Source organism: Bubalus kerabau, chromosome 4 (assembly GCF_029407905.1).
Source record: "Bubalus kerabau isolate K-KA32 ecotype Philippines breed swamp buffalo chromosome 4, PCC_UOA_SB_1v2, whole genome shotgun sequence".
Lineage (NCBI taxonomy): Eukaryota > Metazoa > Chordata > Mammalia > Artiodactyla > Bovidae > Bubalus > Bubalus kerabau.
Window position 1 is genome coordinate 41,125,199 of NC_073627.1, and position 19,774 is coordinate 41,144,972.

At 45.7% G+C, this 19,774-nt stretch overlaps 1 protein-coding gene across 12 annotated transcripts in view; it reads left to right on the plus strand.

Moving 5' to 3' along the window:
* The window catches only part of SMG6 (SMG6 nonsense mediated mRNA decay factor), a 201,507-nt gene that overhangs the window by 38,252 nt on the left and 143,481 nt on the right, over positions 1-19,774 (plus strand). For all 12 annotated transcript variants that reach the window (XM_055576925.1, XM_055576926.1, XM_055576928.1 and 9 more), the window contains 2 exons: positions 8,321-8,382; positions 15,232-15,377. In XM_055576925.1, the coding sequence (XP_055432900.1) occupies positions 8,321-8,382; positions 15,232-15,377 (208 nt within the window). The remainder of the gene's footprint in view (positions 1-8,320; positions 8,383-15,231; positions 15,378-19,774) is intronic.

Here is a 19,774-nt window from a genome sequence, read left to right on the forward strand (position 1 = left end):
ATACCCTCCTTCCACATGTCCTCAGAGGGACTGTGCTTGACACGTTCAGGAATCAGGAGGCTGCAGGAGCGGAGGAGGTAGATTATCACACAGGACTCTGTCGGCCATTGTAAGGACTTCGGCTTTTATTTTCACGTTAGCCGTGGTCTCTTCTTGCCCAGTCTCTTGAGCTGGAATATAGCAGATGGAGCAGTTACTCAGAATCAAAACCCTTAATTCCTGATAGTACTGTTTTTCTTTGAAGACTTTTGGATTTTGCCAAATTATCCTCCAGAAAGGTATGTGTGTGTGTGTGTGTACATATATATATATATATATATACCTGCGCGCACACACACACACATATGTATTTAAACTTTTTATTTTATCTTGGGATGTAGCAGATTAACAACGCTATGATAGTTTTAGGTGGACAGCAGGACTCAGTCATACATACGTGTATCCGTTTTCCCCCAAATTCCCCTCCCGTCCAGGCTGCCACAGAACATTGAGCAGAGTTCCCTGTGCTGTACAGTAGGTCCTTGCTGGTTTCCATTTTAAATATGGTAGAGTGTACATGTCAATCCCAAACTCCCTGTCTCTTCCCCTCATTCTTACCCCCTGGTAGCCACACGTTTGTTCTCTTAGTCTGTGAGTCTGTCAGAGAGAGATTTAAATGCTCATGGTGATGAGTATGTTATTTCCCTCCAGCATTAATATTAGTACCGGACTGTTTTTCTTGAGTTTTTTTTTCTGTGTATTACCTGGATAATCTATCTTACCATTATCAAATCTGTATATTTTAATAGATTCTTCAACAGTCATTTACTGAATACGAATTAAGTACAAACACCATGCTAGGCTGTTTAAAAATATTATTGAAAGGAAATAAGAGAATTTCCAGTTTATTTCTAAAGATGAAATCTGTGTTTCACTTAGTTTGAGTAAGACCTCTACATGATTCTAAAGACTTCTACTTGGTCTGGGCCACTGCTGGTCTCTGTAAATTGAGTTACTTAGAACTGGAACTGTTGGGAATTAGGGACAAAGGATCATTTGAGCATGGAATGATCGTTTTCTTTGTCTTCCGTCTTTTTTCTCTGTTGCCTCTGGAGGATTACAGCAGTTTCTAAACTGGTCTTCTGGCCTCTGAACACTTTTATCTTGCCCCTCCCCCCCAAAAAAAAGCTAAAATTTCTAAACAGTAGCCAGAACGTCCTTTTAAAATTAGAGCTTTGCTTATGTCACTACCCTGCTCAAAACCATTCAGTGACTTGATCAAGATCAAACTCTTTAACAGGGACTTCTGCAACTTGGCCCAGCCTATTTCTCCAGCCTCCTCCTTGCAGAATCACTCACCTGGCCAGGCCAGTGTGCCACTCTTGGGAGCATCACTCACGCTGTCTTCTTTGCTTAAGACACATAGACGTGACTCTTCAATCTACTTTTCCTCGGACATCTCTGATGCTTCTACTGTGGAAATAGACAGCATCCTATACTTGCCCAATCATGGTGCTCTATAATTGTGTTACCCACCGAGCAGAGATTCTCTCTGCTTTGTTCATAGTTCATGCACGGTGTCATGTACCTAGACGATGGCAAGTCAGTTTTTGTTGAATGAATGAATGAGTGGGGTGGACACAGGGTGAGAAGGACCTCACTCACCATCATCAACACACTACTGACCCATTCATTTAAAAGATGGTTTGAACTTGTGTATGTGCCTTTGGAAAGCTATTTTCTAGTCACCCACCTGACCACCAAGTAGGCGCTTCAGCCCTTCCTCTTCTCTCCCACTTTGTGCAGATACAGAGTTGTCCCAGTTCCCCCATTTTTTTGAGTGGATGGGCATGAGAGTTCCCAGACTCTTTGAGAGAGATGAGTCAGAAAGAAGACTCATTCAGAAAGTAACTCAGTCAGAGCAACAGTGCTGCCCTTTGGCTGAACTTTCTCTCTTTCCCTGTGTACCTTGAGATGCTAAGTTAGTGGCACTTCTGAGCTCTAGGTTGTCAGACCACACAGCACAGGGATTCATAAACCTTAGTCTGGCACTTTCCCTTGATTAGGGTTGTTTTGGGAGAACTTCTGGCCCCCTGGCCCAAGTGAAATGCTGATTGGGCTTGGATGTGTTGTGTTTTCACCGGGCCCCTTAGCCCCATAGTGGCTTCCAAGCTGGAAGCCTTGAGACCCCATCCATATTTCTCTCTAGCTTGCGGGGCATTTGAGGTCAAAAGCTGTGGGAGCAGCAGTCTTTGGCGTTTGGTGTGTTTTGTGCTGTCATCACAGAACAGGATGGTGTTTGCTGAGAAGCCGGCAAGAGAGATTCAATTTAGTTAGAACTCTGCATCTTTGGGCTTTTAGAATTGGAAGGAGCACTGTGGATTGGTGATTCCCCTGCTCTGGTAGGTGGGAGGGTAGCTGCCAGAACTTCCTGGGGGGTGGCGCTTCTTTTAAAACAGCCCAGGAGCATCATTGCTGTTTCCACTGTGTGTGGTAGCCCTCAACTGTTGTGCAGATCCAAACATTTTTTGAGATCCCAGTGTTACAGATGAGCCCAGGGATCAGCAAGCTTTTTCTGGAAAGAACCAGATAGGGTTTTAGGCTTTGGGACATACACTCTCTGCTACAGCCACTCAGCTCTGCCTTCATAGGGGGAAAGCAGCCACAGACAATATGAAACAAGCAAGTGTGATGTGTTTCAGTAGAAGCCTATTTGTGGACCCAAACATTTAAACTTTATATGATTTTCATGTGTCATGAAAAATTCTTTCGATTTTTTTCAGTGGTTAAAAAACATAAGAACCACTCTTCGCTCATGGACCATACGAAAAAAACCTTTGGCCATAATTTGCTGACCCATGATCTAGCCCAGGGTTTCCTAGTCTGTCTGTCTTTCAGAATTACCTGGAGACATTTTCAAAATGCTGACTCCGAGGCCGCTTCTCCCCTCCCTGAGGACTCTGATCCTGAAGGCTTGGGGAATCTGTATTTTTTACAGAAGGCCTTCTTGTGATGTGTACATGGTCAGGGGTGTGGAATTGCTGATACTCATCTCACCCAGCCTTCTCATTTATTTTTTGTCTGCATCACTGAAAACCTTTATTACATTTTATACTGAGTATTATTCCATTGTATGGATAGAGACCACATTTTATTGGTCTGTTCATCAGTGGATATGTTTTTCCGTTCTTTGGCTGTTGTGAATAATGACCTATGAACATCTGTGTGCCAGTTTTTGTGTGGACATATGTGTTTGTTTCTCTTGGGTATATACCAAGGGGTGGGATTGCTGGGTCATACGGTCACCTCCTCCTTCCTTTGTACACACTTGCGTCTTAGGACGTGATCTCCCCCCTACCGGCGCTCACACGCCAGCCTGTCCTGTCCCTCTGTGAGCTTCCTTCGCCTTGAATGCCCTGCTGAACCCAGCACCTGCACGTGTGTGTGTTCTCAGTTTCCCACTCACGTCCAGCTCTTTGTGACCCCGTGGACTGCAGAGATTGTCCGAACTGTCCATGGGATCCTCCAGGCAAGAATACTAGAGTGGATTGTCATTTCCTCCTCCACAGCCTTCTCATCTTATTGTTGAAGAAAGAGCCTTAGAAATTTTATGTGACTTGTCAACAGTTGTATAGCAAATCAGTGGCATAACCAAAATTCAAACCCAGGTCTTGAACCCAGTTCAGTGATCTTTGTTCAAACTGTTCTATACCACTTCCTACCCCCGTAAACAAATAAGCCATAAATACAGAATAGTCACAGATGCGTGACTCTTTCTCTTTTCTTTAAACCTAGTGCCAGTCACCCTCCCGAGAGCCAGCCGGTACTCTGAGCTCGGCTGTCCCCCTGCTCACCGGGTTTTCCGGAGCTGACTGCTGATTTGCCGTTTAGCCCCATTTCCCTCTGGTCTGCTGGCTCTAAGTAGGAGAGATAATGAAGCAATACCAAGTAAATTGCTTTCATGTAAGACTTTGTTGAGGCAGCACTAAGCTGCTGTGTGAGAGTGAGAACTGTTTGAAGGGGTCCGTAGTTTTAAGAGGCATGTTTTACACTTGAGTTCACATGGCTCCAGTCCAGCCATTTAAGTAGGACATCGCTACATGGAGCTTGGGCTTAATTAGAGCTAATTGAGCTGTCATCCTGCCCAGAATGGTCCAGGGGAGAAGAAACTGAAGGTGAGGAGTAATTCACCATACCTGCTCCACCTCCGCCTCAGCGGGGCTCTTTGGGATTTGAGGATTGATTTTTGTGGTTTGCTCTGTCTTGTCCCTACAAGGCATCTGAGTCTTGCCACCTGACTTGCCTTTACATTGTTCTTCATCTATATCCTGGAAAGAGGAATCCCGGACGTTCTAATGAACAGTTTTGTTCCTACTGTATGGCAGTTATACTGCTGACTTACCCATCGGCTTCCACGTTCTACATCCTCACTTTCTCTATCATCTTCTTAGATCTCCCCGCCACAGACTTTCCTGCCTGAGGGACAGTGACAGTAAGGGAAACACGGTCCTCCTGTCACCCTCAGAGTCACAAGGCCTTGTCCTAGGTTTCGGGGCATAAACGGGGAGTTGGCAAGTTCATATGTTATTTGCTTACCTTTTATTCTTGGACCACGAGTTCTTTGGCTTTGAGGACCCTGTCTTGTTCATCTGCTCTTGCTTGTGCCTGGCAGGGGGCACTGGGGTGAAGGTGGGCGGCTTCATGTCTGTGCTCACAGTCCTCTCCACCCTGTAATCTCCGCACTTTAGGGAGGTGATAACTGGGCTTTGATGGCAGGCTCTGAGAGTCCTTGACTATTTCTAACAGGTACCGTTGAAACTTGGCCTTCACCCATGTTGTGTCATATCAACGGGTATAGAGCCCCCTTTTAAAACAAAACTTTTTTTTAATTTTTAATACTTGGTATATAAAAAGTAGAGGCATTCCAGATGAATAAATTAGAGAATGATAGTTTATATTTCCCCAAACCCTTTAAAGATGCATGCTGGAGTTCCTCTTAATATCAAGTTTTCTCCTACTGTCCTTAAAATGATTAACTTTTCAGATATTCAGTTTTCCATACAGCTCTTTCGAAGGAGGAACAGCTCTCTGGAATTGAAATTGGGCATATTTCAGAGTCCTCTCCTCTGGTGATACCTCGCTGCCTCTCAGCTTCTTTCTCTTTCCTTGCTCTGCAGTTCACAGAGCACTCAGGGAGTTCTGAGTGCTGATAACCACCACAGGCATAAGACATTAACTCCTCAGAATGCTTTAATTTGTATTATTTCGTTTTATCCTTTTAGCTCTGAGTTAGGTGACATCAGTGGTAGAAATTCCATTTTACAGTTTAAGAACAACCCAAACCATTTTAACTCATAATCCCATGGTTAATGGCCGGTAGACTTTACTGTGAGCGTCGTACCCACTATTAGTGTCTCTTTGGGTCATTGCTTTTAGATGGTATAGAAGACTCAGGTGTCCACAGTGAGTTGGTTTTGGACTTTGAACCAAAGAGCCAGGCAGCCTTTAATAATTCTAACACCTTCTCTCAGCGCTAACACCCAAGAAGCATTTTTGGTTTCTGGTGACCAGTATGTAATTGCACAAGGAAGGTCTGGAGGCAGATAGCCTCACCATACGAGGAGAAGCAGTTCTTTCTCCACCTGGGAGACCATCCGAGTGCCCTGTTAAGAATCGAGAAGTTTTAAATGTGAGGCCAGTCCAGGGTAATGTGTTGGAGAGAGAGGAAGCTCAGACTGAGACCTTCCTTACTGTGGACTTGGTGTCAGTTAAGTTGTCCTAAAGTTCTGCCTCAGCACTTGCTGACTTCGTGTTGATATCTACGATGACGCTTAGTCCCAATTTAATCGACGTGGAACAAATCTACTCAGAATAGCATGCTTTACCTCTCTCTACAATGTATCTACATTTTAGCTCCTTTCCTGCTCAGAATATTGGTGACAAATAGAGAGAAACTATATTTAGGGTAGCAGGTACTTTCAGACTAAAAATAAAGCAGTGGTTCTCATTAACCAAGGTCAGAGAGAATGTGTGTGTAGTTTGAGTTTGCTAAGATTCCCTTCACTGTCACTAGTTGAGAAACAATGCATCGAAATCCGCTTTCTACTGGATACAGTTAAAATACACTAATGGCAGGTGTGAACTCAGGTAATTAAGTCAGAGTCATCTGCTACCCTGAGGGTGAGACCTTTGGGAAATACCAGCTAGAATCACAGTTTTAAAAGAACCCATGGTGCGCTCATTTTATTGCAGGAGGCGTTGTGGGTCACGCAGTATGTTTCCTGCCTAATCGGTAAGGAAAATTGGAAGAGAAAACTGAACTACTCTTTTAGTGTTCTTCTTCCCTCATCAGCCCTTCATGAATAAGCTCACCAGTTCTCTTCCTGAGACAGATGGCAGTTTAAGGGGAGGAGAACTGTTTTGAAGTCAGAAGACCTGGGTTCAGGTTCTAACTCTGCCATATACTGGTTTACGTTGCTTCAGTTTTTGAGCTGTGTTGCGCTGGGGGATAATAACTGGCTTGAATGAAATGGGTTAATACCGTTTATCCAATGACCTTGTATGTATAAATATAACTGGTTATGGATGAGTTAACCAGTTTATGATTGACAGCTGGAAAAAGGGACAATTGAGTTAAAACAGGAATAGAGAAAAATATGTATTTTTATCTTTTTATTTTGAAATAATTTTATACCCATGGAAAAGCTATAAGAATAATACAAAGAACTCCTGTATATGCTTCACCTGGTTTCCCCAGTTATTAACATTTTACCACTTGCTCATTGGGAGAGGATGTTCAGCTGACAGTTGAATGTTTACAGCATGCTGAGCATGGGAGGTACTGTTATCTCCATTGTGTAGAAGGGAAATCTTTGGGAGGTTCCATTTGTTGTATCTCCATCGTGTAAAAGGGAAAACTTAGGGAGGTTACATCTGTTGCCTGAGACCCCGTAGCAGGTAAGTGGCAGAGGTTTGAGGGGTAAGTTTCCACTACCTTCCTTTGCATTCTAGGCCAGGCCTTGCCACTAACCATGGCAGAACCACTGACCATTCATTTTGCAGCAGTTCCTCATCTTTCCTTTCTGTTCGTGGAACCCAGTGTCCCCCCAGTCCTGACTCACCTCTCTATAGAGACAGGTTACCTTCCATAAAGTATCCTTTTTAACTCCAGAATTCGATGTTTGATCTGGTGTTGCTGATTAAATGTAATTCGTTTAAGCAAAAATAAAGACTGAGAGACTGAAGATTACTTGCAGTTTGTGGTTGAAGTCGCTGGTGAGGTGAGAATGCCCCCCTTTCCTCACACTCAGTTTCCGTGTGAAATTGGTGGCACTGCCACAATTTGATTGCTTTTCTCTTTTGCAAGAGTATAAGCCTTTTGGGCAGAGCATCCAGGGTGCTGGACCGTTCCTTGTCCTAAGCACCCACTCTTGAGGGATTCTTGATCCTTCTTCCTGTCTGGTTACAAGGCCCTGAGCACATTTCTTCCAGGAGACCAGGGAGGATGATAGGGTTTGATTCTGAGATTACTCCTACTGTCTTTGAAGTTTTTTCCCTCCCTTGTTTTGCTCAGAAGAATCTCTCTCCTAGTTTTTGACAGAAGTAGATTTTCTAGAACCTTGAATTGAGGTTGCAAATTTGGTGACTCATGGATGTGAGCCAGATATGGCTGGCAGATGCATGTTTTTGGCTTGCCTAATGTTTAAATTTTTTGTTGTTGTTAGTAGCTAACATTTAAAAGTCAGAGGATTTCACATAAAAAACCAGCACTCAGTTTTTATTTAAAAGAAGAAAAAAGAGAAAGATTTTAACTTTGGTTTTAAAAGCCAGAGAAATACAATTTGATGAGCTAGTTAGTGGTGGGTTTCCTTACCCTTGGTTTCCAAAGAAGAGTTTTGCTTTTGGGGTAGGTAGAAAAACAGCTTGTAAGTAAGAGTATGGACTTATGCAGGATCATCATTATTGCTGTCTTGCCCTTTTCTCTGTTTCATTTTCATTGTATGAGGCCAGAGTGACTTGTAGATGGCAGAGGGCGACAGGCATCTTGCTTTCTGCGCAGCTTGGCTGGTACTCAGTGCTTCGCTCCCTGCACTCAGGCACTGCTGCCAGCAGGGGGTGCTGTCTCCTCACTGAGCCTGCTGTCCTCTTGGCTCAGCTGAGCAGCAGCTGTTGGGCATGGGCTGTGGGTCTGTGTGAGAGTTTGGGCATGTTCATTTGGTTCCCATCCCTAGTGCCCACCCCTTAGACCCTGGCCAGGTTATTGTGTCACTAGGGACTCTGTTCAGTAACAGGAAACTGGGGAAAGTTTAATTGTTTTCTCCTCTCTCTTTTTCCCATGCAGCTGAACAAAAGGTTCATCCTCAGTTTTCTCCATGCCCATGGGAAGCTGTTTACCCGGATTGGGTAAGTGTGCAGGATGTTTATTTTATTTTCCTACATTACAAGTCATTTTGGAATTTAATATTGTTAGCAACTAGACTGTGTTTGTAACTGAGGGCACAGGGTGTGAATTCTTAGGGGCCTCCACCTTCCCTCCCCTTCCCTCCACTCACTCTCCTCCTGTGCTCATGAAGTTTGGGAAATGTTACTCTCCCCCCCTCTGACTCCCCTTTCTCTACCTTTATTAAAACCCCCTTTTAACCATAGTCTTTTTCCACCCCCCACCCCTAATCCCTCTGGGTTTCTCTTTCCTCTGCCTTCCGGCTCAGCCCCTAGTGAGCTCCTCAAGGAAGTCATGCTCAGTCCCTGGGTGCAGCTGCCAGGGGTCCTCCTTGGGGGAAAATACTATCCACTCACTTTCCCTTAAGGAGAAGGGAAAAAGAGTGGACAGTGATTTTTTTCCTCCAACAGTTTCTCCCCCTTCGAACCATACCCCTTCCTCCTGTGCTCAGTGTCTGGCACCATGTTGCTGAGCTCAGTCAGTGCTGAGACTTTTCTATAGTCTCACTGGCCACCATGGATTTCCAGATAAATCTCAGGGAAGGTGGTGTGTGGGAGACCCTGTCGTTTAGTGCTTTAAGTCTCTGGGGAGAGACCACGTTTCGGGTGTTCTTTTGGTGGGTCAGAGTTTCTCCTGACTGTGAAGCGGGCGCCCCTGTGCTGAGTGCTTCGTTACTCCAGGAGAGGACCAGGTGGCAGTGCCCGCAGGTCTTCTCTGCGTTGAATACATTCTGAGTTGGAGGTTTTCTGGTGAACTACCCTTTGAGGTGCTTGTTTAGACTCCAGTTGCCCCATTTGTTGTGTTTCCCTTTCGCTTTCTGTCATAACCTTATAAGTTTATCTCTAACGCTCTAGAAGGTTTCCTTAGTGGGAGAAGCTGAAAGGCTTCGTCCTGTTCGGAGGAACACTGTTGAACGTGTTGGCGGACTAGAAACTGTGCCTTTTACATACTCATGTATCATCAACCTGGGCAAGAGTGACGAGGATGGCCGTAGTCTTGAAATGACTTGGAAAACTTGGAGCAGTGCCAGTAGATGCCTGTCTGCTAGCAGATATACGTGTGAAATAACCACTCAGCAAAGGAAGCTAGGTCCCTCAGTAGCAACACCCCCCCCGCCGCCCCCACGCCAGCTCTACTCTGGTGGGAGTTTTTGCTCAACACTGTTGTAACCCTAGTGCCTGGCATGTAGTTGATGCTCAGTAAATAGTTGTTGTAGGAATAAGTGAATCATTACAAGAAATGGGTAGATTGCAAAAGACTGGAGAGAAGGAATCTAGAATTCTTTTGGGTCATCGTAGACCCAGGCCAGTCACTAGTGAATAATGTGAAGCTGCAGTTTCAGGGTGGGTAAGACGATATTATTTCATACAATAGCACAGCATATCAGAAAAAACTACTGTACTACACTTAAAATAGGTGCTGTGATTCTTCATCTCTTTATTCTTTAAAAATTCTCATTAAAAAAAAAAATCTTTCCTTTAGTACCTTTGTTGTCAGCATCTTCTGTCTGTTTTTCCTTTTGCTCTGTTTGCCCTTTGAATGTTTATGTACCATGTTTGCTCTAAGGCACGATTTCTCAACCTCTGTACTACTGATATTTTGAACCTTATAATTCTTAATTGTAGGGGCTGTCCTGTGTTTAGCAGCATCCCAAGCTTCTACCCACTACAGGCCAGTAGCATCCTTTCCCTTCACCCCCAGGTGTGACAATTAAAATGTCTCCAGACATTGCCAAATGTTCCCTGTGGTGCAGAGTTGCTCCTGATTGAGAACCACTGCCATAGGCATTTCTCAGCTCTGTTAGAAACTTCTGGGACTAAAAAAGTTAAAAATCTTGGTCCAGAATATAGGAATGTTTAGGATATGTATATATATATTATATATGTGTTTTATATATATATATATATATATATATAATCAGATTATGCATTAGTTAAAACCCTATTTTTCCCCCTTTTAAATTTCTCATGTTTAGATGTATTTTGGAGGAAGTTTGGAAAAGAGTCGCCAATTATGATAAAAAAAAGCTCGAAATGATTTCTGAGAAGATAAATGAATTTTTTAAAAATAAGATAACCAAAGGTTTACTTAGAGACAGCTGTTGGGAGTACCCTAACTGTGTTTAACTATTAGAGTCATAAGCAAATAGTTTTGATTTCTGTGGGATGACAGCAAGAGAAAAATAGGCTTATGTTGCAGCTGGAGAGGTGTGGGTTATATGTAAGAAAATTTCACAGAGGGAAGGTGTTCAGGAATTTTCTTCTCTGTTGAAAAATGAGCAGATTATCTCATTTGTCAGAGGTGGTTTCCTGTGGTCCAGATTATTTTTCAAGATCTTCCATTCCTGCATATAACCAACTCTGTTGGCAAAAAGATAAGGCCGGTCTAGTTCCACCTTCATGAACACTGAGTTGTAGTGGTGTTCACATGAGGAAAATGCATGTAAATTCTAGGCACTTCAGCCCCTCAGTGAGTATTCCTCTTGTGCTCTCTTAGAGGTGAAAAGAGAATTGAGCCTCATATTTATTCTGGAAGGCAGAGAAACAGCAATAATTTTTCTATTGGAAAGAAAAAAAGCCCCAAACTATAGAAATCTGTAAGACCAGAAAAGCGATGAGCCCAAGCCACACACAGCAACATGGACTGCTGCCTAATTACCAAGAAGATGTGAAATGTGGGAGGCGTTGAAAACGAATTAAGAGTGAGGAGATTGTAATGGGGAGCAGCTGAAGACACATCCACTGTCCCGCCTGCCTGCTGAGAAAAGCCCCAGCAGCGTGGCCCTCCCAGTCTTCGTCTTCTCTGGGCCCGTGTTCCCTGCTGCATCCGTGTGCACTTGAGGTCCTACTGTGTGCCACACCAGTCTCCTTTCTCTCAGCAGCTGGCAAAAAAAAAATTCCAAGTGTTTGATGGAATCAGGTGCCAAAAAGAGTTTGTTTTTCTCTGCTGACTAGTTCTAAGACCTCGAGAGGGAACGAGTCAGAGCGTCTGTGGGCTCTGGTTTCCTTATCAGTAGTTTAAACAGATGAGCTCCAAGGTCTGTTCCAGTCCTTATGTTCTATAGCCCTGTGATTTTTGTTTCTCGTGGCTACCCTGTCACACGGCCGAGTTGTTTGGTTTGGTTTGATTTTGCTATTGGTTTGCTCCTATCTTGCACAGTTTTTAAAAATCAAGATGTTAAGAAAAATTAGGGAGCCTGATTCTTTTCCGCAGAGAATACTGTCAGGCCAGCTCTGTTCCCCAGTATCTGAGAGATTGGGTCCTGCCCCGTTAGTCACTGTCTGAGTCACTCCCGGGTCTGGTCCCAGTACTGTCTGAAAGACTGGTTTCTTAAAACTGCCATTCACAGGAGACTAGGTGTCTCTCGAGATCTCTTCAGAAAGCGATCACTTCAGCCGGAGAAATGCACATCCTACAAGTGATCATACAGTTTTAAAAGACAGGGCCAGAGTCCTCCCGGGCTCAGGGAACAGAATCGGGCAGGAGTGCTGTGTGGCTCCTGACAGACACTGGCTCTCCCGGGGAGGGGCCCAGCGGACCTGCCTTGGACTCCTCTGAGGGGGTCAGGAAGCTGGCCATCTGTAGACTTCGGACTTGTGACGAAGAGAATAATTTAGCTTCCCATTGTAGCCTAGGTTGAAGTTGCCACTTTAGTTTTTTACTTGCTTGCCGAGTCATGCTCTTTGCACACTTTCAAGATCTCTTGGAATTCAAAGACTCACGTGTTTATTTTGGACTTCGAATTGTTAAAAATATTATGTTTGTGTCTTGATTTACTTTTAAAACTAGAAGTGTATTATATACAAAAGCCAGAAGTATCCATCGTAGGGGAAATCTTTTTACCGTATACAGTGCTCGTTGTAAAATATTTAGAAAACCCAGCAAAAAGAAGAAATAAAAAATTATTCCTATTCTCACTATCCAGAGATAACTATCCACTGTTAACACTTGATGTATATTTTTATCTTCTCTTCCATACATCACACACATGCATTCTCTTATTTATTTTTTATAAATATCTATAAAAGGGATCACATTAAACTACTTTAAAACTGTCTTCAGTTAATATATATTAATCTTAAAAACAATCTAATACAGCTTCTAAAAAATATAATTCAGTTGTATGGATATGCCATCTTAATTATTTGTTGTTGTTGGACGTTTTAGGCTGCTTCCAGGTTTTTGCTGTTATAAATTGCCATCTTTTTATGCTTTCTCATCTCTTTCTCTATTGCTGCTACTGCTGCTGCTTCTTGTGTAAAACTTTTACAATTATTACATAAGTAATATATAAAAATCTCCTTGTAAAAGTATAGTGTGCTTTTCTAAAATTGCTTTCAACTCTTTGCCAACCCCTGTGCCCTCCAGAGAGATGATGCTGGATACCAGGTTGTGTATTCTTTAGACCTTTTTATTGCATTTGCATAATTACTTATGTAGCCATAAAAACCATCATTTTATTTTGTGGGTTTTTTTCCTAAACAAATTGTATTCTGTCATTATCCCAGTGTTAGTATAATTTTCATTCTGCAATATGGGGTGGAGCAAAGAGAAGGAAATAAAACTACTTACAGGTAATTGGAGACCAAAACCAGAGAGCATTTTGGTTACAAAATTGGGCTCGAGAAACGCCGTTATTGAGCTCTGAGGAAGAATCTTTTATCTGCGTGTCCTTCAGTTGTTGCCTCACAAAGCTGGTGTTGTCTGAGAACTTCATCTTCCCTCGTATCTGAGAATTGGAGTTACTCTAACTCATACCCTTATGCATTTGATTTCTTTTTCTTTTGTTTTAATCATTGTGAACTAGTTGAAAGGTGAACAGCAAATTTTTTTTTTTTTTTTTAAACTTAAAGACGATGTGGACATTTGGCCTGGTGCTCGTTTGAGCCTTAAGTCTGACCTAGGGAGTGATAATGGCTGTGTTTCAATTCCCATCCTGGGAAAGAGTCTTCCTCAGACACAGCCTCGAAGCAGGACCGTCCCACGTGACACTTCTGTCGTGTCGTTCGGTGCTGGCTCTCTACCGCCTTTCAACACAGAGACACATGGCTCCGAAACTCACCCGGTGTGGCTGCTTTTCAAGCAGAGTGAACTCTGCGATTCTCGTAATGAGAAGTGCTAGCCCCCCTCCCCACCTCCGACCAGAAGGAGTGCTGCACAGTGTCAAGGTTTAAAATGAAACCTTTGTTACAGCCCAGGGGGAAAAATGGATCCAGTCCAGCCCCAAACATATCACTCTCTGCCATTCCAAACCGACCAAGAGTTTTAATGGTTCTGAAACTTTTTAGAGGTGGGAGAAAATCAGTGTGTTTTGGTTGTTTTGTTGCTGTTGGGTGGTGGCGGCAGGAGTGTGGGGTGGGGTGGCACTTGAAATGGCATGTGGGGGCAAGGAAGCAAATGCCTGGCATGTTTTGTGCCAATGAAAACGAGGACAGCTCAGCAGAGAAGGGCACTGGAACGTAAACTGTAATTGACCCGTAACTGTGGCATGACTTCTGGGTGCTGGGGGGTCAGTCGCAGGAGTTGCCTCCAAGGGCGAGGAATGAAGCTTGCCAGGCTTTCAGAAGGCTGTGGAGTTTTCTAGCCTGGGGAGGGTGCTTACTGCACACCCGAGAAAGGGTCGAGGTTCAAGTGAAAGCAGAAGCACCTTTCCCTGGGACTCGAGACTGTGTTGTATCCTTTGAGGAGGATTCCCTTCCCTGTGGCTTTCCAGAAGCTACTTATTAATCCAAGCTGGAGCTCTTCCTCATCCTCCTCTCCCCTCACCCCAGTACACATGCAGTGGACCACAAGCAGTTTGCTCGCTTGTGAGGGGGTGTGAGGATGGATGAAAAGATACTCTGGTGACCGTGAATTGTTTGACATGACCCTCAGGCCCATGTGCTTGGTTTTTTTCTCTCTCTAGCACCGAGTTTGAATTTGCTTTTTATTTCTGAGGACTTCAGCTGTGGTTTGTTCCCCTTGCCAGAGGAGCTCCAGGCATGCACCACTGTTCTGTGGCCACGTTTGGCAAGCAGCGGTTTGAATGACCTCTCCTTAGGAGCGCCGGGTCACTGGCTAGATTTCTGCCTCCCTACATTACAGGCTCTTCCTGTATTGGGAGTGGCAGTTGGCCAGGGCATTATATTTCCACTGGCCTGAAAACATACAGACCCTGATGAGCAGAGCCCTTGTGAGAGGGAGGAGGACAGCAGCTCAGGAAAGGCCGAAACAGATCATCGGGGCCCCCGGTCGAGGGGTTCTCCAGGGGACATTTGGGGTCCTTATGTGGAACGATTCATGTGCTGGTCCCTAAGTTGACAGCAGCAGAACTGCGTCTGAGAGCCTCTCTGAAGTGAAGCTTTGAGTGAAGAATCTTTAGATTCACAAACCTCTTCCTAGAATATGGTTTTCATACTGGAGAGTTTGGGGACTATTCTGGCCTTAGAGCTTAAAGGAAATTTGTTCACTATTTAGAAAAACTGATGGTTTCAGAGAGAAACTTTGATTTCAGCTTGAATCCAGTTATTGCCAGAGGTTAGGAAATAGCATACCAAAGCGTAATAACTCATGGTGATTTATCCAAAAAATTGAGTTGTTTCCATCTCTAAACCCTGAACACGTCTTTCTTTTAAATTTGTTCACAACCTTAGGGTACCCGGAAGGTTTGTGAAGGCAAAGAAGCATCCTAGGTGTTAGCTGTCTGCTTTCTGAGAAAGAAAAAGAGAGAAAGAGGGAGGGAAGAAAGGAATGAATGAGTGCGTGTGTGTGTGCGTGCACGCACTGATTGCTCTCGGGAATATGCCTCACTGATGGGCTGGCTGTGCTTGTAGGATGGAGACGTTCCCTGCAGTGGCTGAGAAGGTCCTCAAGGAGTTCCAGGTGTTGCTGCAGCACAGCCCCTCTCCTATTGGAAGTACCCGAATGCTACAGCTTATGACCATCAACATGTTTGCTGTACACAACTCCCAGTTGAAAGGTAAGGAACATCCAGTTTCTTAATCTAGACAGATAAAGATTAATCTGTCTTCTTTCCTGTGCTGCCATGCCACTGCAGAGTCTCACACACACACACACACCCACACACACCCACACCCACCCACCCACCCCTTCCTCTTTTCCTCCATCGCCTTTCAGATCTTTCATGTACCCTCCGAAATCCGTATGACTCTCTAGTGCTTGGGTGGGATGGTTGGAGGGAATCATGGGTATAGAGCTTAATTTGCAAACCCAGAGACGCTGCTGCACATCTGGCTGTGCTGAAGGCAGCAGCAAGGCCTCTCGGAGGCTGCAGACCCAAAGCCTGTCCCGGGGGGGAGGCATGGCTGAAATGTTTCATTGCAGAGACCATACGCTTGGCAGGGATGGGGAATAGCTGTTTCTGGACTAATGTACCCTGTTTGTTCAATATGGAAAAGTCTAGTTCCCTATGGGATATCCCTTGTGGGAGTCTGCCAGGGAGTAAGAACAGAGAATTGATGAGCTTTGGTGACTCAAATCTGGAAGCAAAAAACTCACCAGCCCCAGAGTTTGGCAGATGTAGTGGTATGCATTCTGAGATGCTTTTCTGAACACTGGGTGTTTTTTTTTTTTGACATGAGGTGGGAGGTGGGGAAGGAGAAATGGGGGAGGGGCTGATTGGTAGGATTTGTAAATGTTCTGGTGACCAGGTCACAGTGGAAGGATGTTAACCGGATCCCTTCCCCTCTCTCCACCCCACTGAGGTAAGGATGATGTGGTTTGACTTGATGGAAATCTGTAGCCTGGAGGTGACATTATTTTGTGTGTTTGTTTGCAAAGACTTGGTCCATGCTGCCAAAAAATCATTTCAGAGCCTCAACAGAGAGTGTCTGGTCTCAGGATTAGAAGGTTGTCACCTGCAATTCCAGGAAGTGGGAATTCCCTTACAGAGACTCCATTGTAAAGCAGACCTAGTGTTTCTGGACAGAGTCTCGCTGGTTCCTTCATGGCACCTTTTCTTAGTGGTCTCTGTCACTCTGAAGTTGATTTATTTCCCTTTCCCATTTGTATTTAGGGTTGTTCAGCCTGCTCTGGTCAGGTCGGGGGGTGTTCTCCCTGGTGAGCAGGCAGCTACGCTTTCCCCTGAAACTCGGCTTCTCTGGGGACTCCGCCAGGCCCTCTGCTGGTTTGCCTGGGCTTTCTGTCACATCTGAAGCCTAGAGGGAGTTCTCCTCTCATGCGTCTGCCGCAGAGTCCACAGCTCCTTGCAGAAGGTGAAAGGCCCAGGTTTAGGTGCCATTTTGAACTTCTCTGAATATGTCCGGGAACACCACTGAGAAAGCACGCGGTCCTGAGGGGCAGTGGTGGTTCCAGGAAGGAGGAAATAGAGTTTGTAAAGGGTGGTGAGGCGGTCAGTCCGGAGGGGAGGGAACTCTATCCCTTCCTCATCGCTTGAGGGTCTCGAGCGTTGGGCCAACGGGTGGGAAGCTCGTGGGCTCGGGGGAGTGGAGCCTCCCGAGGTGGCTTCCTGTTCACTTCCCTGCCTCCGTCTGGCAGCGTCGCAGTCAGTGAGCCGCCTGTCACAGAGCGCAGCCTCTGCCAAGGTACTGTTTCCCCATCGGGGAACCTGGAGGTGTGAATGTAAAGGCCCCACAGCTCTAGTCTGCGGAGCCTCTGTTGTCAGCAACTTCTGCTCTGCGAAAAGGAAGATGTTGGCCTTTTCATAGGCCACCAATGAGTCCTTTCCTTGGAGCTGTTGTAAAGTTAAAAGTTAAGAAAATATGGGTGAAAGGAAGGTGAGACAGTGAGAACAGAGAAAGAAGGAAGTAGTGTTTTCCCCTTGGAGGCCAGCATGCTTTTTCTCAGACTCTTTACCATGGTCGCTCCTAACGAGGACCTGCTTGCCAGGAAGGACACGTCGCAGCCTGTGCGTGAGACCCCGCCACCGGCTCCGGCTTTGTCCTGACGCTCACCTCCATGGGGCAGCTGGGGCCGAGAGCTGAGGTGGTCCAAGGGTGTTTCAGGGAAAAACAGCCCGGGCCACAGGATGTAACACTCAGCTAGGACAGAGCGCTCTGTGGACATGCTGCCAAGTACCCGGTGTGCAGCTGAGGCGGCTGTCCAGACCCCACTGTGTGGGCTGCCATTGGGAGAGGGGTGAGCAGAGCACTCAGCGGGGCTGGCTGGTGGGAAGATGCACTTTTCCATTTCCCAGCATGTGAGTCATCTTCGCTGGGCCCCTGTGCTGTGCTCGCACGGACAGTGGCAAGAAGGGGGTGTTGTGGCTGAGCTGCAGCATCTGTGCTGGGGGTGGAGCGGGAAGGGGGTTGGGGAGAGGGTAAAGATTTAAATCCTTCACTAATCAGCAGCAGTTTGAATCACATTTTTACGAGTAAGGAAGTGATAAATCAGCCCTTGAGTGTTCAGCCCCCGGGTCCCGTCAGCCGGTGCCCTTCTGAAGGCTGCCCTCCAGGCCGGTCGGCTGGCTGTCAGAGCCGCCACCCAGCCGCGGGACCCCGGCTGTCTGCAGCCAGGAAGCGAGGGCCTGCTGCCGCCTGGCCCTCCCAGGTGCTTGGGGTCTGTGGTGATTTGGCAGTCGCTGCAAGTTAACAGAACATCTGGGCCATCATTTTTCTTTCCATTCCTTCTTGGACTTGTCCTTCTGGGTGGGTGTTTGCATATGTCAGTTCCTGGACTCTGTGGAGAAGGAACGTTCCAGCCCAGAGCAGAGGTGATCTGTGTCCCCCCACGGCCGTCGAGATCCTCTCCATCTATGCCTGGCCCTTTCCTGGAGATGTGGTGCCTAGGGAGAGCCACAGGGATGGCCTTATGAAAAAGCATGACCTTTGCTGTGGCCTCTAACTCGTTTTTGTATGGGCTCGGTGCTACCCTGGTATAAGTCCTCTTTTCAAAATACTGGAAATGATGCTAATAGTGTGATTATTAAAATACTTTTCAAATGTGCTTTCCTTGGGGTCGAGAGACACAACTCTTAAAGAGCTTCAGGCGCTCCAGAAGGCCCAACGGAGGGGAAACACTTAGATGGTCAAAGAGGCCTTTCTTAACTTACAGTTTTCCCTGGAGCTCAAGGAGGCAGAGGTCGTGAGATTTGTCCCCCTTCCAATAAAAGAAAGTAAGTTGACTTTTGCCACATCATTTAACCAGTGAACCTTTCAGGTCTCAGCAGTGATCTTAAAACTCACAAGTTCAAGGCTATTGATACCTTTATCTCCTCCCATCAGGGGGGTGCTCTGCAAGAAGCCTGCTGGAGTGGGACTGCAGAGAGTCCAGAATCCTACTAGTCTACATTGAAGAGGTTGAGGACAGAGACATGCAAGGGGTGTTCGGGTTTCCCTTAGCAGAGGGCCTGGTATTTATCAGGCACTCAGTAAGCATTCACTGAGCACATGGACGAGGAAGTCCATGGTTCCAGGCCGACCAACACTGAACAGTGTGTTCCCTTCCTGGCCTGTGTCCAGAATTGCCCTTTGGCGAGTAATGGGTGGTGGCGAGATAGGTGGTTCCCAGGGTGATGTCACCGCTGGTCATCGGAGAAGCGGGGCCTTCTCCACGTGCCTCAGCATTTAACACTTCAGTAGCCACCCGATTGGCTGATGTGGTGCTGGAGAGGGAATGGTTGATCTAAACCACAAGCACTCCAAGAATTTTAATTTTTTTTTTTTTAATTCTGTAATGTAAGGAAATAAAGCTCTCGTTTCTTGAAGAGGAGTAATCGAAGCAGTATTTGTGGTAGGGCACCCCTGGAACCCCACTGCATCTCCCATCTGTGCCCAATTTGCTCCATTCTGGCCCCCTTGTTTCTTCCCCCTGTTTTCTCTCCCTCTTGCTCTCTCTCTCTGTCTTTTTAAAAAATATGTTTTTATAATTCCTGAAATCAAAACCATTGCAGGCACACACTGTTTTATTTTACTGTATTATTGGATTATACTTCCTATAAATCATTGGATGTTATTCATTGGCCACCACTAGAATAACTTCCCTTTTCTGTGCCCTGGCCCCTTCTTTTTCCTCCTCTTTTTCCTCATCTACCAGTTCACAGAGGAGGCCTCCGTGTCAGTCTTGCAGAAAAGCCCTGGTGACAGCAAGAGGGCACCCAAGAGACACTGCTCGTGTGTTCGCCTTTGGGGCTCCCTGTTCTTAGGGAACGTTTAGGGGCTGGCACTGAGCTAGGGCTAGGCTGGCATTCCTTTCGTTATCATTTATGCTCGCTTTTATGGTTTGTTAGTAATCCTGAATTGCAGGAGGTGGCGGGAGGGGGTGCCACCTGCCTGCCTCCAGAGGGATAGAGACACGGGACCTGTCGACAGGGGACCCACAGAACTTGACCCCAGTGTGTGGGACACTTGAGATGGGAGCCACTCGCCTCCAGGCTGTGGTCATGTATGCAGGTTGACC